The 26,238-nt window shown below is 41.6% G+C and overlaps 1 protein-coding gene across 5 annotated transcripts in view; it reads right to left on the minus strand.

The window, feature by feature from the left end:
- Window positions 1-26,238, minus strand: part of itpr1 (inositol 1,4,5-trisphosphate receptor type 1) — a 375,823-nt gene that overhangs the window by 78,999 nt on the left and 270,586 nt on the right. For all 5 annotated transcript variants that reach the window (XM_033036757.1, XM_033036758.1, XM_033036760.1 and 2 more), the window contains 3 exons: window positions 20,681-20,803; window positions 10,152-10,327; window positions 659-823 (listed from right to left, as the gene is read on the minus strand). In XM_033036757.1, coding sequence (XP_032892648.1) covers window positions 659-823; window positions 10,152-10,327; window positions 20,681-20,803 — 464 coding nt within the window. The remainder of the gene's footprint in view (window positions 1-658; window positions 824-10,151; window positions 10,328-20,680; window positions 20,804-26,238) is intronic.

Consider the following 26,238-nt stretch of genomic DNA (forward strand, 5'->3'; position numbering starts at 1 on the left):
CCTTCTCGGCATCTAATCTGCTGATCCGCATCGGAGTTTTGTACACTGCAGAGGTCTCCTTTTATTCTTCTAAACTTAAGGTGATTAGTTGAAGGTAGACGAAAATGCTTGAGGAACTCAGCGGGTGAGGCAGCATCTATGGGGAGAAGAGTCTGAAGAAGAGTTTCGATCCGAAACGTCGTGTATTCCTTCTCTCCATAGATGCTGCCTCACACGCTGAGTTCCTCCAGCATTTTGGTCGACCTTCGATTTTTCCAGCATCTGCAGTTCTTTCTTAAACAGAGATGTGGTTGATCTCTCTTCAGCAGCCTTTTGTTAAGAATATAATTTTGTTTTAGTTATGGAGATCAAAACTGCATACCACGTGAGGCTTAATTTGACACCTCTTTCAGGAAAACAAGCAGGCAGAATAGTGCCCTTTATGCTATGATCCAGCCTAAGTTACAGTACCACATGAAACCAATTACATTGGAGACAAGCCAATGATCTGATCTTTATCATCTGTGAATATAAAATTAACTAATTGTACTGTACATCCTTCCCACTGAATAGTTCGGCCAAGTTTGAAGCTTGTTACGGCCACGAGATATAATCATGTCAAAAAATACATTTGAGTTTTTATATCGGAAGTAAAATTGAATGAACCTTCAACACATACCAGCAAACTGTAGAAGAATTCATGGGCAAAAAGCCCCATGACAGATATTATTGTGTATACTAGATGATAAAGAAACTCCACATCCAGGATCATGGCCATGTAACCTTTAGTGAAAGTACCTCGATTTCCCACAAAACTCGTCAAGAATATTACTTTATTACCAACCTGTTAGGAAACATAAAAATCATCGATTAGCCATTCTAATCATTGACCAGCCATTCTATATCAAAAGATATCAAATTCCAAGTACCTTGCATTTTATGCATGTTGTATTTATGCGTATTTGAAATAATGCACTTGTTCCTTTAATACCAAAGCTTGATTTACCCACTCATATTTTTGGAATAACATGCTCAAAAGTTCTGCTGTTTACAGCATAGTCACGTATTTGTTTAATTTACGAGTTTTTGAATTGCACACTGCTTTTCAAGCACGTAACCCCTGTGTAAAATGTGAGGTGCCTGGAGTAAGAACTTTCCCCAAGTGTTGCAATACATTAGCTTTACAGCAACTGACCTAAGCTAACCAAAACGGACTCAAACTAACCAAAACTGGGACAAGTGCAATAAAGAGAATTTTGAGACTAGAAACATAGAAAAATAGGTGCAGGAATAGGCCATTCAATATGACCATGGCTGATCATCTAAAATGAGTATCCCTTTCCTGCTTTTTCCTCATATCCCTTGATTCATTTAGCCCTAAGAGCTAAATCCAACTCTCTCTTGAAAACTATAAATATCTGGAAAAGTTTGTCTTGACACGAAAAGCATTTCCCGTTAAGGAAGCAAAGTAGCTTAGGGCCAGTTTTGGAAATCAACAGTACTGCAGATGCTGAAAATCTGAAATAGAAAATGTTAGAAACACTCAGAGAGTCAGGTAGTCATTGTGGAACGAGAAACAGAATTCATGTTTCAGGCTGAAGATATTTTGTTATAGGGCAATGCTCCACAATCTACAGCAGCATGCATGACTTTGGTTAAGCCATGTACACTGGCTCCAATCCATTTAAAATATATGTTATTTTACAACCCAAGTTCAGGAGCTCAACCTCACACAGCAAAATTTGGTTGTATTTCTGTTATTTGAAGCATTCAGGCTTTTTCTATGATTACCCATCCTCAATAAGACAGCCACTGAAAAGATTATCAGCTGCAAATCACTCAGGAAGCAAGCTGGATCCAGAGCCTCCAGAATATTTAAGTTGTGTTAAATTTAAACTGCACTGAAAAATGACCATAATACAAATTAGATGAATCCTCCATACACCAAGCCCACAGAAACATTTAGCTCACTGGCCAATGTTAATGCTCTATCATCTAATTACTGCTCAACTCATTACTTCCACATCCTTCTAATCTCTCCATACATGCATTGCTTTTCCTTGCAAAGTAAAGCTTGATCGCCAGAAAACTGTACCTCCGAAATTATTAAACAGATTCTATTAATGGTTAGCTGATATTTTTGAACAATTGATCTGTAACTCAAGCACAATTGAAAGTTGGAAATTGGATGAAACACTCAGTAAAGTGAACTGATGATCAACGGGGTAATATTTTATCATTAACCTGATTTATCATTTGTCATTAACCTGAAACATTCACTCCGCTTCTCCCTCCCTCCATGGTTGGCCTTCTGGGTCCTTTTCTGCATATTGCTCCTTCCCACCCACCCCAGACTTTTAATAATATGCCTGAATATTAATAGGCCTGAATAATGAGTTAACCATCCCAAAGTAGATTATTTCAAACTCCAGCCTGCCTCATAGTTTATTAAAAAAATCCCAATACTGGCACGTTACATTAAATTAAATCCAAATGGCAGAGAGAATGTTTCTTTTTTTATAACGTGTGTGAATGTTACTTCCTTTCATGTGCAAAAAACAGGCACAATTAAATGTTGGAAATGCAACTAAAGATCAGTGCATACCACGTGCTTAACAGCACCCCCGCATCAATCCACCAAGCCCCTCACTAAGCTACCAGGAACTTCTGGAAACAAATTCTACCCCGAGAATACTTTGAAGATAGGGTTTACTTTCAATAATAAGATTGAAGGACTGTTGCGTGCATTGGCAGCTTAAAGTAAAGGGGAGTGTCCTGCCACATCTACTGTGCAATTGCCTGGCTTACATCGAGGACACTTAGTGAGAAGTCAAATATTTTATTTAGGTGGGGGGTAGTCATGTCAGTTCTTATAAAGCTGTTGGTTTCCTTTGCTGCTGTGGTTCCTATGCTGACCAGGCACTTAATTTAATAAAGTGAAAACACAATGTTGGAAGACTCAGCTGCTCTAGATCTGCCAATTGTGAATGGACTTATTCCGGTGGACTTGATCGCAAGCTTGTCTCCAACTGCTGTACACTCCGCCTCCATTTCCCCCCAAAAGTCCTTGCAACTCACCATTAGACAAATATCCGCCATTTTCCCATGGAAACCCAATTAGCTTTTCTTAATTAGTGCACGAAGGAACTCCAGATGCTGGTTTACACTGAAGACAGACAGAAAATGTTGGAGTAACTCTGGGTCAGACAGCATCTCTGGAGAAAAGGAATAGGTGATGTTTCGGGTCAAGACCCTTTTTGACCCACTGAGTTACTCCAGCATTTTGTGTCTTGTTTTTTTTAATTGATATTCAAACTCACTTTCCCCCTCTCCTCCAATATCTTTGCAGCTAAACTACAACAAAATGTAAAAGTTTAAAATAAAACTTGGGTTAATGCTTAAATGTTTTTTTATCTAGTGACGTGTACCACAGAGCCGTTTGGTCTGCGGGTCAGAGGATTCTTGGACAGGCCGTTGGAAACCCTAAATAGGATGACATTTAACACGGTTTGAGAACAAGTGCTAATGTTACCCAAAGTACTTCGGATGCTTGTTCAATAATTCAGTTTGATGATCTCTCTTTCAAAGTGGATGTGTTAGACTTTTTAAAAATTCAAATTACAGGACCAGGGAAGGAAGCAAAGATTATGATCAGTGATAGGGCAACAGGAGTGAATAAATGATCAAAGCAACAATGATACAAGGTGCCGTGCATGAATTTGGTGGGGATGTTGATGTTAGTTTAGTTTAGTTTAGAGATACAGCGCAGAGACAGGCCATTTGGCCATCTGGTCCACATTGACCAGCGATCACCCCGTACACTAGCACTATCCTACACACTAGGGACAATTTACAATCTTTACCAAAGCCAAGCAACCTACAAGCCTGTACATTTTTGGAGTGTGGGAAGAAACCAAAGCACCCGGAGAAAACCCACGTGCTCACAGGGAGAACGTACAAACTCCGTACAGGCAGCACCCGTAATCAGGATCAAAACCAGGTCTCTGACAATGTAAGGCAGCAACTCTACTGCTGTGCCAGTGTGCTGCCCAATGCTGGATGACCAAGAGAAAATCATATCAGTGGTTTTAAAGCTTGGCTTTTCTAAAATTTAGAAAAAGACAGCAAGGATCCAAGTTATACAACACTATTCGAACATATTCATGGGCACATGGGGATTTAGAAGACTTCTCTATGGCTGAGTTCTGAACAAAAACAAACTATTTTAAAAGAAAAGGATGCAGATCTCTAGTGTTTAATCTGGCATTATCTTATACTCTTATGCAGTGGAAACCTTGGTGAACTAATGAGGAGCTATTTTATCCCACTGCTCCAGGGAATGCATTCACAGTCTGTTCCTAATCATGTCATTTCAACTTTTTCCTCCCAGCTGTTGCCAAAACCTTTTTGGCTGCAGGTTTTTCAAATAGTTATGCTGTAGGATTCTTAAGGTGTTTGTAACCTTCGTGGCCCTAAAGGATGTGCCTTGAGTTTAGCAGCTTGCAGCTATTACTTCCAGAGCATACCACAGCTTATAAATTATTTCACATAATTGCTACTAATAAAGTCCCGATAATACAGAACACAAGTGTTCAGCGGAAAAAAAATTCCTAGAACCTAGGCCCGGTACAGAGATGTTGTGCTGAATCGTTTCCTCTCTTCTGCAATCTCCATGATTCTCAGGAAAACTTAGAAATAGAAATGCTTTTGATATCTGGGGTGGGGCAAAGGAAATCAGTTAAAGATTTATTGGATTCATTTTTAACAGCTGTTTCTATATTCTCTTTTTTCTGTCCATCCCATTCAGACCACATCCATGACCCCAAAAACATGTTGGACTGCTATGCTGTATTAGATGGATGGGGAGTTAATGCAGGTGATTGTTCCGAGCAGCAGGGCAGCCAGCTATAAGGTTTATAGTGTAGGAAGGAACTGCAAGATGCTGGTTGATACCGAAGATAGACACCAAATGCTGGAGTAACTCAGCGGGACAGGCAGCATATCTGGAGAGAAGGAATATGTGACTTTTCGGGTTGAGACCCTTCTTCAGACTGAGCTGAACAACTCCAGAGATGCTGCCTGTCCTGCTGAGTTACCCTAGCATTTTGTGTCTATCTTAGCTATAAACTTAGCTGCAAACTTCAGAGAAACCAGCACCTGATGCCTGCACTGGAACTGCAGGGAAAATCCAAGCCCAAGTGCTATTGAGCACAAACTAACCATTTAGTCTGAAGAAGGGTCTCGACCCGAAACTTCACCTATTCCTTCGCTCCATAGATGCTGCATCACCTGTTGAGTTTCTCCAGCATTTTTGTCTACCTTCGATTTTTCCAGCATCTGCAGTTCTTTCTTAAAGATTTTATCAATTCTAATCATTTCTCACTCCACAGATGTGCCCCACCTGGAAGGATAACAATTTCTTTCTTTTGATTGATGTTAATTGCCCTATTGACCATTTCCACATTTTTCTGTTTTATTTCACACTTCTATAACTTGCATGTTTTGCTTTTTTTTCCATTCAAAGAGTTTATTTTAGACTTTAGAGATACAGCATGGAAACAGGACCTTCGACCCACTGAGTCCGCATTGACCAGCGATCACCCCATTCACTACCGCTACCCTACACATTAGCAATAATTTACAATTTTACCAAAGCCAATTAACCTACAAACCAGTTATTCTTTGACAAGTGGGAGGAAACCGGAGCACCCGAGGAAAACCCACGTGGTCACAGGGAGAATGTACGAACTCCATACAGACAGCACCCAAAGTCAGGATCGAACCCTGGTCTCTGGCGCTGTGAGACAGCAACTCTACTGCTGTGCTACTGTGCTGCCCTAGATGAGGCAGAGAAGTTAAGGGAATGGATTTCAGAGCTCAAGGCACAGGTAGTTCCATCCACTCCTTGCAAGTATTGGAAGAGCTCAGAGATGACAGAGGATTTTAAGTTAGGGGTTGATTAGAGATAGATGTTCGAAGGCTTTGAAAATCAGGATGAGGAGAACTTTAATTATCCAACATAATAAGCCCTCCACCCACACAGTGTTTGATCTAATTCTCCCGATATATTTCTTTATCCTATCCTTCCGTGCGCACTAGCCTGTTATACTTTTCTGTTAAATTAAAATTTCAACGGCAATTTAATGCGTGAAGGCTGCACCGTGGCTCAGCTGCTAGAGATGCTACCTCACAGCACCAGAGACTGAGGTTCAATCCCGATCTCGGCTCCTGTCTGTGCAGAGTTTGCAAGTTCACCCTGTGACCATGTGCGTTTCCTTCAGGAGCTCCATCCGGTTTCCTCCCACATCCCAAAGCCGTTCGGATTTATAGGTTGATTGTCCTCTGTAAATTACCCCGTGTGCAGGGAGTGGAAGAGAGAGTGGGACAACATAGAATGAGTATGAACAGGTGATCGATGGTCGGTGTGGACTTGGTGGGACAAGTTTCCATGCTGTATCTCTAAACTAAGCCTAAACGTAAGCCATTAAACACTCTGGTTGATAAACCTTGAAAGCAGTACAAAAACACACAATATTTACAAAAAACTAATTGGAACTCAAACCATGATGTAGCAATGCTATAAATACAACTTTGCTCTATCATATCTTGGAGGAAAAACAATTTGCAAGAGTTTGCACGTGAACGCAGGATTCATTGCAATGCCACAAGCAGCTGAGTTTATGAAATTAAGATGCCTGGGACTAAAATTATTTAAATTGCCAATTCTTCCAGGTTCATTATCCTACAAATTTCAGCCACAGTTTGCAGATGTGAACTGAGGGTTAGCGAGAGAGAGTTAGATTTAGCTTTTGGGGCTAAAGGAATCAATGGATATGGGGGAAAAGCGGAATGGGGTACTGATTTAGGATGATCAGCCATGATCATATTGAATGGCGGTGCATGCTCGAAGGGCCGAATGGCCTACTCCTGCACCTATTTTCTATGTTAATACTGGCTGGAATGACGTTGAAGTGGAGGCATGTTACTTCCTCATTTTAAGAACAGTACCCAGCACATGGATAGTTTTATATCAGTGATTTATGCATCAAGCTCTGGCAGCTTATGGTATATGCACCTGGCACTGTGTTTGGCCCTTAAGGTGTGGACTGCTTCTACTTCAAAGTCCACACATTCACTCTCTCATGCATTCATCGGCATGAAAGAGAGAGGAATTAAATTAACTTCATTTTTGAAAAGTGGTGAAGAGTAAACTTGATGGGTCAAATGATCTAATTCTGCTCCCAGAACATAAACTTATGAACTTATCCTCTGATGGTCTGCAAGCAGTTGATCACCGAGGGAGGAGAAACTCTTTCCTGTAGACGAGGAAGTCTGGCTTACTGATAGAAGCCCTTATGGGCAATCAAGGACAGTCACAGGCAGCCCACACTACTGGGAAGGCAGCCAGTTCCAGTACCTGAGATGCCACTCAGGTACTGGAACTGGTTCCTTGATGAAATGGAAGGGGATGTAGGTAATGTTTCATCAATTCTGCAACAGAGCGATCTTTGATGCTGGAGTGGACAGTAAATGGTGAAACGTGGCAGAGGTCTGACATAGCTGGATGGAAAGATCTCTGATGATTGAACACGTAGGAGGCTGCACACTCCTGCTAAAACTTATGTCAATAATCGTGGTAACGATTACTGTCCAAACATTGAGGGGCGGGGGTGTTTGAAGTGACACTCTGATAATATTGGGTACACTGTGAAGAAAAATGCTTACATGTCCAATTGTGCAACTGGTGGGATTTCAAACATGAATCATCTCAGCATAGCCCAAGGAATGGGGCTGAAGTAAAGCGTTATGATGGCGCAGTGGTAGAGTTGCTGCCTCACAGCACCAGAGACCTGGGTTCGATCATGACTATGGGTACTGTCTGTATGGACTTTCTACGTTCTCCTCGTGACCACGTGGGTTTTCCCCAGGTGTTCCGGTTTCCTCCCACACTCCAAAGACATACAGGTCTGTAGTTTAAATGGCTTCGGTAAAGTTTGTAAATTGTCCCTAGTGTGTAGGATAGTGCAGAATTGCGGGTGAGAGTGGACTCTGTTTCAGTAGTTCACTTGAACAACTGTCCCCAATGTTCCAGCTCCTATAAAGAATACACCATAAGGATAGTGGATAAACTTTCCTCTTTCATGACAAACTAATTTGAACAGCAAATATTAATCAAAAAGTTAAAAACATTGCAGGTGAAAAAACGATTAAAAGCTCTTAATAACTGAATTAAATTATCAAAGTAAGATTGAAGAACCTGAATAATATTATTACTTCTTCTGAAAATCTAGATAGTTTCTGGGATGTGGTTTCAGACTTTTATTTGTGAGTGAATGCAGTCTTGTTATGCAGGGTGTAGATTTGGGCTGAGAGGCAAGGTATAATAAGAAGGAACTGCTAGAAGGGTCCCAACCCGAAACGTCACCTATCCATTTTCTCCAGAGATCCTGGAACTCCAATACTTTGTGTCCATCTCTGGAGGCAAGATGTTCAATGAATCCATCAAAACAAAGTCTTTGCTCACTTGCAGGAAGTCACCAATTAAAGAACTACAGCTTTGGGGGTGGGATACCGACATGGATAGAAAATTGGTTGGCAGACAGGAAGCAAAGAATAGGGATTAACGGGTCCCTGTCAGAATGGCAGGCAGTAACTAGTGGTGTACCGCAAGGCTCAGTGCTGGGACCGCAGCTATTTACCATATACATTAATGATTTAGATGGAGGGATTAAAAGTAACATTAGCAGATTTGCAGATGACACAAAGCTGGGTGGCAGTGTGAACTGTGAGGAGGGTGCGATGAGGATGCAGGGTGACTTAGACAGGTTGGGTGAGTGGGCAGATGTATGGCAGATGCAGTTTAATGTGGATATATGTGAGGTTACCCACTTCGGGCACCCACAGGAAGCCAGATTATTATCTGAATAGTGTCAAGTTAGGAAAAGGGGAAGTACAATGAGATCTGGGTGTCCTTGTTCATCAGTCACTGAAAGTAAGCAGGTAGTGAATAAAGCTACAGTTGGCCTTCATAACAAGAGGAGTTGAGTATAGGAGCAAAGAGGTCCTTCTGCAGTTGTACACGGCCCTAGTGAGACCACACCTGGAGTATTGTGTGCAGTTTTGGTCTAAATTTGAGGAAGGACATTTATGCTATTGAGGGAGTGCAGCGTAGGTTCATGAGGTTAATTCCCGGGATAGGGGGGACTGTCATATGTTGAAAGAATGGAGCGACTGGGCTTGTGTACACTGGAATTTAGAATGATGAGAGGGGATCTTATTGAAACATATAAGATTATTAAGGGATTGGACACGCTAGAGGCAGGAAACATGTTCCCGATGTTGGGGGAGTCCAGAACCAGGGGCCACTGTTTAAGAATAAGGTATAGGCCATTTAGAATGGAGATGAGGAAAAACATTTTTACCCAGAGAGTTGTGAATCTGTGGAATTCTCTGCCTCCGAGGGCAGTGGAGGCCATTTCTCTGGATGCTTTCAAGAGAGAGTTAGATAAAGCTTTTAAAGAAAGCGGAGTCAAGGAAGGTCACAGTGAATGGCGGTGCTGGCTCGAGGAGCTGAATGGCTGACTCCTGCACCTATTGTCTACAGCTGCCATTGCAACACACAACATGGCTCAAGCAATGAACCAGAATTAAAGCACCCCAACAGATATTCGGTCACAAATGACCCCTGATAAGGTCTTAAAACCTGCCACTTTATGGATTTTCATATTAGCAATAAATTTAATAAAAGCAGAAAATGCTAGATATACTCAGCTGCTTTGGGAACATCTAAGTGAAGAGGAATAAAGATAATATTTCAGTTTGAAGATGACAAGATAGAAACATTAACTTTGACTTCAAACATAAACTGTTTCTCTATCCACAGGTGTAGCCTGATCAACTAAGTGTTTCCAACAAATTATTTAGGATTCTCAGTATCTGCAGGTTTGTTTGTTTGACTTCCACTTTTATTTATATAGCACTTCCAACGTAGCAAAGTATATCAGTTTTCTTCATGGAAGTGTTACCAAATTTAAAAAAAACTGATTCAAGGCACAAAGATTAGGACAGGTAAGCAAATACTTAGCTAGAGGAATATTGTGGGAAGAAAGTTAAAAGAGAAGGATGCATTGACCCATAAATATAATTTTAGTCTATGTAAATGGAATACTCACATTAAATGCCCCCAACAAATACAATGTTGGCTCCAAGCCAACTGAGAATATAAGGCGCAAAATTGTAGAGGCGATCAAAGCTCTAATACCATGGGGTTTAGGAAGGGCGATCACAATGGCAAGAGATATACACACTGCTGTCCACAGCAGACCTGATAAATGTGCCTCCAACGTACCTAAACACAAAAGGAATCAGTCAGTACTAGATACAAAACTGCCACTGGCACATGTTTCGGAAGAGGTTAATTGCAAGTCACCAAACTCAAATGTGTAACCATGGATTGAGTACATCAGTAACAACAGCGCATTTCAAGCATTCACAGAGAAAACTCCCATCCACATTTGAAGTTCAACGTACATCCTTACAACTTTAACTTTAACATATTACTCTTAATGGAGAACTACTAAAGCAATATTTTAACATATTTAATAGTCAATAGATTTTGAAATTATCATTTAAGTGTAACTCCATTTAGACTCAAGAACAATCCTTAGCAGCAAACAAGGAATCAGAACTGTAGCAAAGACCTGTGTCATTTTTAACTCATTCATAAGAAACAATGTCTAACCAGTGGACTTGCCAACCACTTAGGTTATTTAATCATGTGGAAAGTACACAAAATGCTGGAGAAACTCAGCGGGTGCAGCAGCATCTATGGAGCGAAGAAAAATGGGGAGTAGGATTTCAAAACAAATCCCCCTTTCCCTCTAGTTACAAACTGGTGGAAAAATCTAAATACATCAATTGGGCAGTGCAATGCTAAAATTCATTCAATGTGGGGAATGGATCATAGGCCTCAGCATAGAACGCCGATCTTCAACTCCTAAATCTACTAGAATTAAAAGACATATGGGGAGTTCATCCATCACGTTGTCCCTGGCAAGTAAGATAATGCTTTTCTTTGGTAACCACTGATATGCTAAACTCTGCAATGGTCAATGTATTATTCTGTTGCATATCTTTAACACGACAGGTTCTAATTGTTATTAAATCGAACACGAGGTGCATTTAAGTATTATTCAGACAATGGTGCAAGAGGCAAGTAAACTACTGATTAAGAGGCTGCTGATTCTGACAGACTTTTTTCTCTAATATAATGGTGAAAACTACAGTTGGGTAAGGTTTCTCTCAGCATAACACCCTTATGAAAATTGAGGGTTAATATCATAAGTTCACCAGTCTGGAAGGTATCCTACAACATTCTATTCTGCATTTCCGAGCTCAGCACTGGCTAAACAGGTTCGACATATGCAGCAGATGACAGAACCTGTAGAATCATATGTTTCTATAATTCACAGTTGACTGATATTAACAGAATTCCAGCAACTAGGATATCCGGATTCTCACTAATCTCCCCAAAGGAGTGCTTGTATCATTATTTTAATGTTGTTTCCCATTTCCAACTATCACAAATGCCAGAGGTCCATGCTATGAAGGTGTAGATTGCAGGCTGCATTACAAATTGCTAATGATAGGAATCATGTTACATAATAACACAACATCGCTGCTAGCTGACTTAAATAGACTCTTCTGACATAGGGAAAAAAGATCTGCCCTTAAATTAAAGAAAATTAACAGATGCTGCTCTATTACATCTCTATCTAGAGAGCACTGGTGAAAGATGGTGAAAAATAAAAAAGAGTACATACAGTAAATACAGCACCGTGGCAAGATACAACGTATGGGTGAATACTTCACAACTGAGATGTAGCCAGACCGGATGCAAAGTACATTATTGACAACAGGGACAAGAGGTGAACATGAGTCTTGTCAGAGCATTACCAATGCTGTTGGTAATGATCTGTCAGATTAATACCAATTCTCTCTGGTTAGCGAAAACAAACCCAATGGACAATCTTAAATCGGAGCAATGTAAATACCTGGACACAAGCCGGGGGGGGGGGGGGGGGGGGGGGGGGGGGGGGTGATAGGCAGATGGTTTGAACATTGGGCAGAATGTTGTTAAAAGTTACCTTAAATTGGAGAATTCAATATTCACTCCACATCTTATTCGTGTCTTTACCCCCTGACCGCCCTGTAGTCAATTACATCTTTCCTTCCTCCAACACAATATATTGAGTATCACGGTCTTCAGCCTTCACAATAAATTCCCTTCCCAAGTAACAAATTCATCTACCGCACTCCTGGCCACTGTTAAAAGTTTAGTCTGTTGGCTTTCTTCATCCTACTTGACCCTAACTGAGCTTCTGACCCCATTTCCTCTCCAAAGCACTGCCTGTTTACTTTGAACCCTTTAATAATGTCCACTTCTACCTCTTACTGAAACCCTTTACTGCTCTCAAAAACTCTGCCCTACTCATTTAAAGCTTTGCTGCTCATATTTAATTTCACAGCAACTCCCGTTATCGTCTAAGCCCAGTGTTGATCGACATACATTGGTCCTGGTCTGGCTACATCTCCGATTTAAAGCATCCATATGTCAAATGCCATCTTGCCCTTCCCTATACTAACTCCACAATGCTACAGGAGCACTATTTATTTCAGTCTGGCCTTCTAAGCATCCCGAATTTCCATCTCTCCACCATTTGTGGCCGTGCCTTGCCCCATCATATCATGTTTCTCCCTAAACTACAGATCTCCCCCTTCCTTAAGATATTCCGAAATCTTCCAGAATCGCCCACATCCAGTTTTATTTTGGAGAGGGTAGTGAATAAAAGAAAAAAATATTCCCCAACTATGACGACAGCAGTCAACAAGAGGAACAGATTCATGAAACGCAATTGTTTCAGTTCCTCTCCACTAGAGAGAAATGTGCTGCAATCATTTGAATAAAACCAATCATTTCTGTGAAGGACGGACGGACGGACCAAGGAGAGTTTAGTGAATAAACATTTCCATTAACCAAAGTACATTTAATCAAAATTCTCACTTGAAATGACTACCATTCCCACATGTTAATTTGGAAAAGTTACATTTCAAAGAAGCTTCATAAAATGAAAATTGGAAAAACTTGGAAAATGAAAGCTTGGAAAAACATCCAAAGTTTTTCTTAAAATTCAACCATTGAACTTTTTCTGGGACTGGCTAATTTTGGATTATGTAAATCTATTTTAAATTAACGGGAAGATAATTGGCTTATACGTTCATTGGGCTATACAGGATGGAAATAGATCCTTTATCCCAACTCATCTATGCCAACCAAGATCCAATTTGTCCGTGTTTGGCCCATATTCCCGAGTTGATTCCTATCCATGTACCTATTCAAAAGTATTTAAATGTGGTAATTGTGCCTGCCTCCTGACTACTCTTCTGACTGCTCGTTCAATATTCCATCCACCCTCAGTGTGAAAAACCTGTCCCTTAGATCCCCTTTAAATCTTTGCTTTCTCACTTTAAACCTTTGCCCTCCAGTTTCAGACACCCTTACTCTGGAAAAAAGACTTGAATATTTAACATACAAATGCCCCTCATGATTTTATAAACTTCTGAAATCACCCTCAGCTTCTAAGGGAAACTATTGCATTGTTTTCCAATCTCTCTTTATAACTTATTAGATTCAAGGAGATTGGGCAAACTTGGAATGATTTCTATGAATTTTTCGAGGTTAAGGAAAGATTCGATAAAAGTATATAAAATTATAAGAGACATACATAGGATAGATAGACATAACCTATTTCCCAGCATGGAAATGTCAAATGATCACTATTCTTCACAGTTATTTTCAATGGTGGTGCACCAGAACCAAAACAAAGCTGTAAAAAAGGCACTATTAATTTTATGTCTTATTTATTTGGAATTATTTCTGGAATTTGGATTTGCCATTAAGTCTAATGCTAATTGCCTCAGGAACGTATTTGTGAGCTACCATCTTTAATCGCTGCTCCGATCATCTTTCAGATGATACAATGTTCGGGTTGGGAGTCGTAGGATTTAGACTTGGGGTGAAAGTCGAGTGACATATATTTCCCAGTCAGGGTGGTGTGTAACTTGGGGAACACACTGGTATTCATGTGTGGTGCTGCTTTCCTTCCAGGTGGCAGTTCATGGCTTTGGGAGGTGCTGTGAGTAGAATGGGCATGCATTTTATAGATGTTTTGCACTACAACTACATTGCTGAGTGCATACTGATAACATTGTATAAAGTATCCTTTATTGTCATTCAAACTTGTTAGTTTGAACGAAATTAAATATCTTGCAGTCATAACAGAGAATAAAATAACAGAACACACAATGAACACAGTTTAAAATCCACCACAGTGAGTCTACCAGGCAACTCCGCACTGTGATGAAAGGCAAAAGTTTTAAAGTCCTTGTCTCTTGATTCCTTGTTCTCCCTCTGCGTTGAGGCGATCCAGGCTTTCGATGTTGGGCCTCCCGCCGGGTGATGGTAAGTCCCGCGGCCGAATCTGAGCTCAGCGAACGGGCCAGTTCAAACTCCGCGGCCCGGGGTGGACGAAGCTGCCACCCTCCAGTCCAGCGGACCAAGCTGCTGTTGCGGGAGCTCCGGAGAATCGGTCACCAACCTGGGACTACGAGCTCCCGATGTTGTTATCCACTGGGCCCGCGGCCCAAGCCTTCGAGGCTCCGAAGTCGGGCTGCCGCCACAGTGCCACCACAGCCCCGAAGTCGGCCAGCCTCACGATGGTAAGTCCTGCCTCTGCCTCTGGAGCCTCGAGGTCGGCCCAAGTTGGAGGCCGCCAGCTCCGCGATTAGGCCTCAGCGCAGACGGAGACGGAGACGGGTATACGACAAAGAAAAGGTCGCAACCCCCTGAAGGAATAGACTAAAACAAGTTTCCCCCGCCCCCCACACATACACAACTATAAATAAACTAAAACATATCTCCTACAAGAAAAAAAACAAAAAAAAGAAAAAGACAGACGGACTGCAGGCGAGCCGCAGCTGCTTGGGCAGCACCGCCACATTTTTAATTGGCTGCTTTCTAATTGAATATTAAGCATTGAGTGTTGTTGGAGCTGCACCGTCAAGCCAAGCAGAGAGCTTGCTCACTAGCCTCACTTAGTGTAGGCCATTTAGTTCACGTCTTTAGACTCAGGTTGATCAGCCAGTTCTTGCGTTTATGTTTTTATGCAAACTGGAGAAACAACACCTCATAAGTTGCCAAGGTAGTCCACAACCCAAAGGCATAAACAGTGAATTCCCTAATTTCACGTAACCTGCTCTCTCTCTTATCCACCCAAATTTTCCCACAATGTTCTTTCTCATAAACACCCTGCCCCTCTCACCCACATTCTTCTCAACCACTCTATTTGCCACCCCCAACACATTCATCCCAATGGGTCCCTTTTCCGGGGTGGACGATTGCAACCTTCACGTGGTTCGCCCTGTTTCGACTAATGCAATCAACTCGACGTACACAAATGGAAGATCAAATAGAACAAGTTGTCTGACAACTTTAGGCTGTGCACGCCAAACGAAAGAAGAAGAAGGTCCCTTCTCCACATTGTTTCCACCTCACCTCCATTATTTGGTCTCATATACCACCTTCTTTTCCCATTAGATTCCATCATCTGCCGCCCCATTGCCTCCACTAATCATGTTTCAATCTCTCTTCCCCCACCAGACTCCACCCACTAACCCAGCCCTCCTCACCTCTTTATACTGCCCATCTCCCCTACACTCTGTTAGTCCAGATGAAGGATCTCAACACAATATGTCATATATCCATTTCCTTCCACAAATTCTGCCTGACCTGCTGAATTCCTCCAGCTGGACATAAAATGCTGGAGTAACTCAGCGGGGCAGGCAGCATCTCTGGAGAGAAGGAATGGGTGACGTTTCGGGTCGAGACCCTTCTTCAGACTGATGTCAGGGGAGTGGGCGGGACAGATATAGAATGTAGTCGGAGACAGTAAGACTGGTGGGAGAAGGGGGAGGGGATGGCGAGAGTGGGAAAGCAAGGGCTATTTGAATTTAGAGAAGTCTACTGCTGGGGTGTAAACTACCCAAGCGAAATATGCAGTGCTGTTCCTCCAATTTGCGCTGGGCCTCACTCTGACAATGGAGGCGGCCCAGGACAGAAAGGTCAGATTGGGAATGGGAGGGGGAGTTAAAGTGCTGAGCAACCGGGAGATCAGATAGGTTAAGGCGGACTGAGCGGAGGTGTTCAGGTAAATGATCGTCGAGCCTGCGCTTGGTCTCGCCGATGTTCAGACGTTGACACCTGGAACAGCAGATACGGTAGATGAGGTTGGAGGAGGTGCAAGTGAACCTCTGCCTCACCTGAAAAGACTGTTGGGGTTCTTGTTTGTAGTCAAGGGGGGAGATAAAGGGACAGATGATGCATCTCCTGCGGTTGCAGGGGAAAGTATCTGGGGAGGGGGTGGTTTGGGTGGGGAGGGACAAATTGCTCAGGGAATTGTGGAGGTAACGGTCTCTGCAGAAAGCCGAAAAGGATGGGGATGGGAAGATGTGGCCAGTAGTGGGATCCCGTTGGAGGTGGCAAAAGTGTTGGAGGATTATATGCTGTGAATTATATCCTATGAATTCCTCCAGCTGTTTGTTATTTGCTTCTGTTTGTAGCAAGCTCAGTGGAGTTACTGGTCAGTGTTGATGTTGAGGATGGAGTCTCTACATTGGTACAGGTTGAACCATTCTAGTCCAGTGCCTTTGACCGGCGCTAGACTACAAAATACTGGACAACAGCCATTACCCTTCTTCTTCTTCTTGCGTATGGCATGCACAGCCTAAAGTTGAAGGACAACTTGTTCTATTTGATCTTATTTGATTGTGCACGCCGAGTTGATTGCATTTGTCGAAACAGGGCGGACCACGTGAAGGCTGCAATCTCCCACCCCAGCCATTACCCTGCTGGTCATTTTCTCTCTGATCAGCAACATTTTCTTGTTAAGTATGGTTGGATAATTGTGCAAAACGGAAGCTGGAGGGTTCAGAGAATAGTCCGTAACCCGAGTTGAAATTTCGGCAAAAATTTGGAGATGGCAAAAGGTGGACTGTAAGGTTGATTAGATACAGATTCGTACAAATCTTTGTTAACTTTAGATCGTAGCTAGAAGTAGTTAACTACTACATGACATATTGAAACCATGCCAGACCACGGGAATTGCTGGACCACAGAGTTGCAACCCTTAATAACATTTAATATTAAGGGAAGGTGATTAGACTACTATTGGAAATTATTACCGCCTAGCACTTGTGCAACTCAAGCCCAACTTGCCACTTAACACATCATGCTTGAATGAATTGATAGTTGTGCTGGCACAGACTGATTCATGATCAGAGGAGTTTCGAGTATTGACAGAAGAATGCTCAAATACAACTATCCTCAGTTTGACCCTTTGATAGAAGGAAGGTTATTGATCAAACATCTGGCCTGAGATCTTACCCCGTGAAACCTCTGCAGCGTAATCATGAGGTAGGGATGGTTGACCTCCAGCACCCACAATCATCATTTTTTTGTGCAAGGTATGACTCCGATGTTTTCCCCTTGAAGCCCAATGACTTCAATTTTGCCAGCCCTCCTTGATGTCATTGAAGGAGTTAACCAAGTTAGCTCAGCAATAACTCTTATTAATGACTCTGTTAAGACTCCTTAGTCTGGCACTGCAGCAACACGGAGTTAGGCTAATTGATTCATCAACTGACATGAGACGAAAACAATGCAGGATGTTTGTGAGAACAAGAGCTAAGAAACTAATAAGTTTCCTCCCACATCCGGAGGATGTGCTGGTTAGAAGGTTAATTGGCCATTGTCAATTACTCCTAGTGTGTAGGTGAGGGGAAATCTGGGGAGACATGACGAAAACATAAGGAGAATAAAAGAAGTGGGATTAATGTAGGACTACAGTAAATAAGTGGATATGGACTTAGTCTATCACTCTACTCAATAAGATCTTGCAAAATCTCACCTCATCTTTGGAATTTAGCTCGGATGCATGCTCAGATCAGGGCTATGATGAGGTGTGGAGCGGTGATCTGGTAAGACCCAAGCTAGGCATCAATGTCTAATGGTTAGTTGTTGGATGGCACTGTCAATGAAATGTCCCATCTCTTTTCTAATGACTTTGTGAGGACCCAGTTGGAAGTAATTCGAGTTATTATATTGGGCCTGTTTTTTTTTAGTACATTATTACATATTTTGGCATAAATGTCCTATGAAATAGAAGCAGAAGGTGGCTAAATGGCCCATTGTGCCTGTCCACTATTCAACAAGCTTTGATTTCCGAAACCTTCTCCTTCTCCAACTTCATATCCCTGGATTCCCTTGACTAAAAGAATGTCCACCTCTAACTTGAATATCCTCAGGGATAGCTCCCACGGCCCCCCTGCATGAAATTTTTATAACTGAATTTTTTTAATGTCAGGATGCAGAACAGGGAGAGCTTGTACACATCATGTTACTTTCTTTGATTTCACTTTTGGGCGAGTGAGCAAATAAACTGAGGAAAAAAATCCTCAAAAGTATATAGGAAACTATAGAACTCCCAAGGCATGTGTGTAGTTGCTTGGAACAAAGCAGTACGCCCAAGGGCAAGTATGGTGCATGAAGAGACTGGCAAACAGCATGAGAAGCAGTTCTTTGGTCTGTACTTGGGGAACCAGGATGACTGCTATCACGTTTGGTTCGGCTTTCTCCTTCCTTATCCAGGTAACAATTAAAACAGAGAATCTGAAATGCCACCATTATATTGTCGGTAGGCTACGTATTGATCAATTTGTGATCATCCTCATAAACAGTAGCAAAATAGTGGTTAGCTTGTTTGTTTATTTATTTAATGACATTGGATGAGGGGTGTGAATGTCAGCCCAAATACTTTTGATTACATCCTTGCTTTTTGAAACAATGCCATGGAATATTATGCTTCCTTTCAAGGCAGCAGACAGGATCATAGTTTAATGTCTCATGCAGGAGACAAAAGCTGACAGTGTCGCATTCACTCAGTGTTTATTTAACTTGAATGTTTGCTCAAGATTTTGGAGGGAGACTTCAGCCTTCAGATTCAAAGACACAGAACTATGATTGAGTCTAAAATCAGAAAATATTCAACAAGGTCATAGTTTAGTTTAGCTTAGTTTAGGTACAGCGCGGAAACAGGCCCTTCGAGTCCGCACCGACCAGCGATCCCTGCACATTAACACTATCTACACACACTCGGGACAATTATTCATTTTTATCAAATAGTCAATTAACCCACAAACCTGTATTTACGGCATGGTAACAGGCCCTATAGCTAGACTCGTCCATGCTGAACAAGATGTTTGTGTACCTGTCTAAGTGACTTTTATATGTTGTTATTGTACCTACCTGAAATACCTCTTCGGGCAGCTTGTTCCATATACCCATCTCTCCCTGAGTGAAAAAGTTGTCCCGCAGGTTCCTATTAAACCTTTTCTCCTCTCAACTGAAACCTATGTCCTCTGGTTCTTGATTCCACTACTCTGGGTAAAAGACTTTGTGCATTCACCCTATTAATTCCACTCATGATTATATACACCTCAATAAGATCACCCTTTTAGCCTTTTTATGCTCCAAGAAATAAAGACCTAGTTTGCCCAATCATTCCCAGTAACACAGTCCTCAGTTCCTGGCAACGTCCTTTTAAATCTCCTCTGCTCTATTTCCAGCTTAATGATATCCTATCTATAGCAACCAAAATTAAACACAATGCCACAAATCCGGCTTCACCAGCATCTTGTACAACAGTAACATACAGTTTCAGCATCTATACTCAATATCCAGATTGATGAAGGCCAATATACCAAAAGCCTTCTTTACCCTATCTACCTGTGACACCACTATCGAGAAACAATGTACCTGTACGCTTAGGTCCCTCTGCTCTACAATATTCCCCAAGCCCTACCATTCACTGTGAAAGTCCTGTCCTGGTTGGATTTCCCAAAGTGCAACACTTCACACTTGTCTGTATTCAACTCCATTTGCCATTCTTCAGCCCACATGCCCACAGCTATTCCAAGATCCTGCTGTAAGTTTTCATAGCCATCTTCACTCTCTACAATACCATCTATTTTAGTGTCATCTGTAAACGTACTAATCATGCCTTGTGCATTCTCATTTAAATCGTTAATATAAACCACAGACAACAATGGGCCCAGCACTGATCCCCAAGGTACAACATCAACCTTCCACCACCACTCTCTGCATCCTTCCATGAAGTCAATTCTATGTCCGGTCAGCTAGTTCTCCCTGGATGCCATGCAATCTAAACTTCCAGAGCAGCCTACCTACTTTATCATATGTAAATTTGTTTCTCATAATGTCATGCAATCTCAAAAAATTACCTGCATGACTTTTGGTTCAAACTCATTGCACGCCATTCTGAAAGAAGACAACTTTACTAACTGTAGGAGAATTAAAACATCAATTATTTAGACTGCAAGCCATTCAACCCACCATGTGTCTCAGTTTAAACCATGCAGTGAGGGAATGTCTCATGTTCTATAAACTGCTTCCAATCCACATCCTCAAAGAAGTCTAAAACAGAGGTAAATAATTTGGTTTTCCAGTCCTCTTAAAGGAGCGGCACAAAATATTACACTCAAAGCACACACATTCAGGTGACAGTACCTCCTCTGACGCCTTCAAAGGGATAGAACAGTGCAACCAACAGGTTCATGAGAACGGCTAGATTGAAGGAGATGCTGCTCCAAAACGTCATGTTACGTGAGCACCAATACAAAACTGGCTGTCCTGTTAAAAAAAAAGAAAATACGTTTATTGTTGGTTCGGGGCTACAATTAAACATGGCATTTTAATTGTAAAATTTGTAAACAATAGCTCAGACAGCACAATGACCAGATACAAGACAGAGAAGTAGGATTTGGGGTAAGAATACCATAAAAGGAAAAAATGTTGTGTTTCCGTTGGACCTCTCCAGACATAGGTTATCCAATGAGACAATTGAGACCAGAGACAATTAAGTAATACGAGAAGTGGAGACAATCCTGTAGTCTTATGGAGAAAGACTGGATAGACTTGGTTTATACTCTCTAGAATTTAGGAGATTGAGAGGGGATCTTATAGAAACTTACAAAATTCTTAAGGGGTTGGACAGGCTAGATGCAGGAAGATTGCTCCCGATGTTGGGGAAGTCCAGGACAAGGGGTCACAGCTTAAGGATAAGGGGGAAATCCTTTAAAACCGAGATGAGAAGAACTTTTTTCACACAGAGAGTGGTGAATCTCTGGAACTCTCTGCCACAGAGGGTAGTTGAGGCCAGTTCATTGGCTACATTTAAGAGGGAGTTAGATGTGGCCCTTGTGGCTAAGGGGATCAGAGGGTATGGAGAGAAGGCAGATACAGGATACTGAGTTGGATGATCAGCCATGATCATATTGAATGGCGGTGCAGGCTCGAAGGGCCGAATGGCCTACTCCCGCACCTATTTTCTATGTTTCTATGTAATGTAGCTGCAGCACGCTCCCAAAATTATCAATATGATGATCACCAATCTGTTTTAATGATGCCTATTATCACAATGATTAAGAGGTAAACTCCAATCATTATATAAGTGGCATCTCATATAGGAATGAAGAGAGGATATTTAGCCCCTTGGGACTGTTCGACGACACCTTGACTAATCCACAAAATGATCTAGCTTCCATTTTGAATGCACCCTGGTTTCACTTCCAAATAGTCAAGTACTATTGTATCCCGAAGATAGACACAAAGTGCTGGACTAACTCAGCGAGTCAGGCATCATCCCTGGATAAAAAGGATGGGTAATGTTTTGGGTCGGAATCCTTCTTCACCTTCAGTCTGGAGAGGAGTTCTGACCCAAAACATCACCCATCCTTTCTCTCCAGAGATGCTGCCTGACCCGCCTGAGTTACTCCAGCATTTTGTGTCGATCTTCGGTACAAATCAGCATCTGCAGTTCCTTCCTACATATTCTATGGTATCCCCTTTGCTCTGGGTTCCCTAACAAAAAGAATATAGCTTCTCTGCAACCTCCCTTGCAAATCCATTTTAACACTGTGACTCATTTATAGCTCCCCTCAACTTCTTCAGTTCAAGGACATATAAACAAACATCTTTCAAAAAACAGTATATTCCACAAATGTTCAAAACAACAGGAGCATCTACAGAGAGAGCAACAGAGTTAATGTTGTGAGCAGCAGGCAGCATAAGAAATGAAGGGAAGCTGTTTGTAATTTAACCCTTGAACCTGCTTGTAACATTCATTCTCAAGCTCTGCAAAAAAAATCCCATTAATTGCTGAGTGGACCACAGCAATTCAAGGCAGCACCAGTTTAACAGTGGCTGTGGGTGTTGAATACTGGCCTTGTCAACAGCAACTACAACCTATAAATGAACGAAAAGCAAATTTGCACGAGGATGGTGGGAACATTCACAATGCTTCATTACTAACGACCAAACGTATTAGACAGAAATCCTAACCTCAGTCTCTGGTTTGTGCTGATACAGCTCAGAATTGACCAAGTCTGAGGGTAGGGTGACCACAATTAGCCACACCACCTACCATTCCCAAGCCAAAAATATCCTTTGAGGTTCAGTACCCAAAAGAAAATAATTTTCCAGTTTGATCGAAAACCTGCACAATAGAGGAACAAATCTCCTCATTACATGTCCACTGCCTTAAGATTTAAGCCTACATTTCACAAAACCTACCGCCATTCTATGCTCATGCAACTCACTACAGGAAGTGTGAAGGCAGGATTATTAGCCACATCATCTTTGGGTCTGTGGAGGAATCATGAATTGTCTGCTATGTTTCCTGCTCCTGACCACTACACAGATTGGCTGTTTCATCTGTGCACGTGGATTGCAAGCAATGCTCGGCTTTCTCGTCAATGAAGGCCAATAGGATGGAATGGCCTCCAGAAATTCATATTAACAAGGCAGAAATAGCAGGAAAAAAAGCTGCAGATGCTATAAACTGGAAATTAATATAAGATGCAGAAAATACTTTGCAGGTCAAATGTTTGATCTCTAACTTCTCCCAGTTCTGATGAAAGGTCATCAACCTGAAATTTTAACCCTGCTCCTCTCTTCATACATGCTGCCCAACCTTCAGAGTGATTCCAGCATACGCCGACCTTACCGCATATCATCAAACCATTAAAAATGGCTATTGTGTGAGGTTCTAAAGCCTTATGAAAACCAAGAGTTATATCTGAGGAAAGAATTCAAGAGAAAAAACATTTATGTTTTCTGAAAACTCATTTCCTAATTGGAAATAGAATTGTGTGAACTGTGGTTTGCCAAGATGTGATTTTTTTGCAGATACCAACCCTGTATTTTTGGTGCTGGAACTATTTTTGAAGATAGTTTTGAAGATTTGAAGATTTGCCCACCACTCTGCAATATATATTGTCGAATAAAAATCAGCTCTGGGCCAATGCTTACAACTATACATTCAATAGGCAGTGTTATTAACCAAATAATCCATTCTCCACATTGCAGAGGCAAATGGCAAACTAAAAAAAAAGGACCAATTGATAAAAGATTGTTTCATGAAATAAGTATTTCACAGTTGCATGTTCTGATGAACATAATTTGGGCTAAATATCAATGACTGCACAGAAGGTCTCCATTCAAATGGCTAAATACTCCTGTCAATTGACTGGAGGTTTTGTAGGGTGCTGCTATTAAACTAACATTGCGTACAATGTGCTTGAGTCCGCAATCCTATGTTGTTTTCAAATTCCTATTGACACAACAGAAAATAACAATTTCCCATCAAAATTATGCAGACACAGAGATTGAACGCAGGGTTTTTGAATGGCATATGTTTTAGCCAATGTCCATTTTTACTGATGATGTTGATCCATAAATATCTAACAGTCAGCAAATACCCAAATGAACTTTACCGATGACTTTTTTCAATCCAGCAGACTGAGCTGGGCCGAATCTGTGTGGTTTCCCAGAATGACTAAGATAGGATCAACTGTTATCTTCACTAAACGGTCTCACATTTCATAAATTCTAGGAGCAGAATTAGGTCATTCAGCCCATCAAGTCTATTCCATCATTCAATCATGACTGATCTATCTTTCCCTCTCAACCCCATTCTACTGCCATCTCCCCATAATCCCTGAAACCCTGAACAATAAAGAATCTGCCAATCTCCGCCTTAAAAATATCCATTGTCTTGGCCTCCACCGCCATCCATGGCAATAAATTTCACAGATTCACCACCCTCTAACTAAAGATATTCCTCCTCATCTGCTTTCTAAAGGTACGTCCTTTTATCCTGAGGCAATGGTCTCTGATCCTAGACTCTCCCACTAGTGGAAACATCCTCTCCACATTCACTCTATCCAGGCCTTTCACTGTTCGGTATATTCCAAATGAGGACCCCTCTTTCAAGCCAAGTGAGCTGTAAAGATGTTCTTACTTCTTTCATGCAGCAGAAATTATTTTTGACAGTACACTATTCTCAAAAAAAGCAGCACAGTTAAAATATCTTACATCACTGTGGACATCTATAAATAAAACATTTCCTTCGCTCCGTGGATGCTGCCTCACCTGCTGAGTTTCTCCAGCATTTTTGTCTACCTTCGATTTTCCAACATCTGCAGTTCCCTCTTAAACATATAAATAAAACATAGTCCCTTAACATTTACTCAAATTCCAATATTTCGTAACGCCAAGCAGAAAGCTGCTGATATTAAAAACAGAAATTGCTGGAAACACTCAGCAGGTCAAACAGCAAGAGAAACACAGGGTCTGAAACCTGACATAGGGTCTTGGATCCAAAATGTTAACTGTTTTCTTTCCGCAGATGCTTCCTGACCTGCTGGGTTATATTTCAATTTTCAGCTGCTACAAAAAGCTAAGGACAAACTCAATTTCTATTTAAAACTAAATTGAAATAATAAAAAGTAGAAGGTGAGAGCTTATAGCGCAGAAGAAAGATAGTTGGCCCATCGTGTCCTTTTTGACTTTCAGATATAAAATAAATCCATTTAGTTATATTTTCCTTAAGCTCTATTTTCGTAACTTGTGCCAGTTTTTCTTCTACTATTTCTTCAATCGCGTTTTGCTCAGTATTATTGAATCTTCTACCATCCTTTCAGATAGTGCATTCCAGATCATAACTGTACAAAAGGAAATCTTCATGTCCTGATGGCCTTCATTCTAACCATTTTTAACATGCATGCATTAAACAAAAATTGGGTCACTTTAAACCAAGTAAGAGCTTTACACTTCAGGAGTCAAAACAAATTGCCTCTCAGCAAGAGTGGTTGAAAAATGCCTTTGATAGTTTTTCTGGAAAAGCCAGCATGAAATGAAAGTGAATTCATGCAGCCTGCCTCGGGTTCGTCCCACAATTCTCTTCCCACTATATTGATGACTGCATCGGTGTTGCTTCCTGCACTCATGGATCTCAACAATGTCATGACCCCCCTGCCAGTTTCTATCCTGCTCTCGCATTCACATAATCCATCTCTGACTCTTCTCCTCCGTTTCTTGGCTTTGCTATCTCTATCTCAGATGATTCATTATAAGACTCAGAGGGATAGCTGGACTACACACCAACCACCACCTCCTCCCCCCTCCTTCATGCTTCCAGTACGGACCCCATCCTGTTCTTCTAGTTTCTCCACCCCCATCATGTCTGAACGATGAAGGAATTTTCAGTACCAGTGCTTCCAAGATGTCTTTAATTTTTTTTAACCGCACCCTTCCGATCACCATTAACAAGATTTTCAAATATTGTATCTATTTCCCATTCTCACCCTCCCTCCCCCAGCAGAACAAGTTGGGGCTCCCCTCCTCCTCGCCTTCCATCCATCAGGGTCCACATTCAAGTACCAGTATCACACCAGATACATCTTCTCCTTTCAGTATCCAAGGATTCTGTTCCCTCCAATACTCAGTTTTGCTCTTCCATCTCCAGCAACGGCTTCCCCTTCTCATTCCACTTTTCCCCATGCAGCCACAGGTGGTGCAACACATGTCCGTTCACATCCATGCTTTCCACTATCCTGCGAGCCAAACAGTCCTGCCAGGTGAAGCAGCAATTCACTTAAACTTGGTTCAAAGTGCATATTTCCCTTGGTTCTCACGATGTGATCTCACAATGCGATCCTGTGCTTCCAGTTGCCCATCACTTTAATTCTCCGCGGGTCTGAAGAAGGGTTTCGGCCTATTTCCTT

This window comes from Amblyraja radiata, chromosome 18 (assembly GCF_010909765.2).
Source record: "Amblyraja radiata isolate CabotCenter1 chromosome 18, sAmbRad1.1.pri, whole genome shotgun sequence".
In the NCBI taxonomy this organism is placed as follows: domain Eukaryota; kingdom Metazoa; phylum Chordata; class Chondrichthyes; order Rajiformes; family Rajidae; genus Amblyraja; species Amblyraja radiata.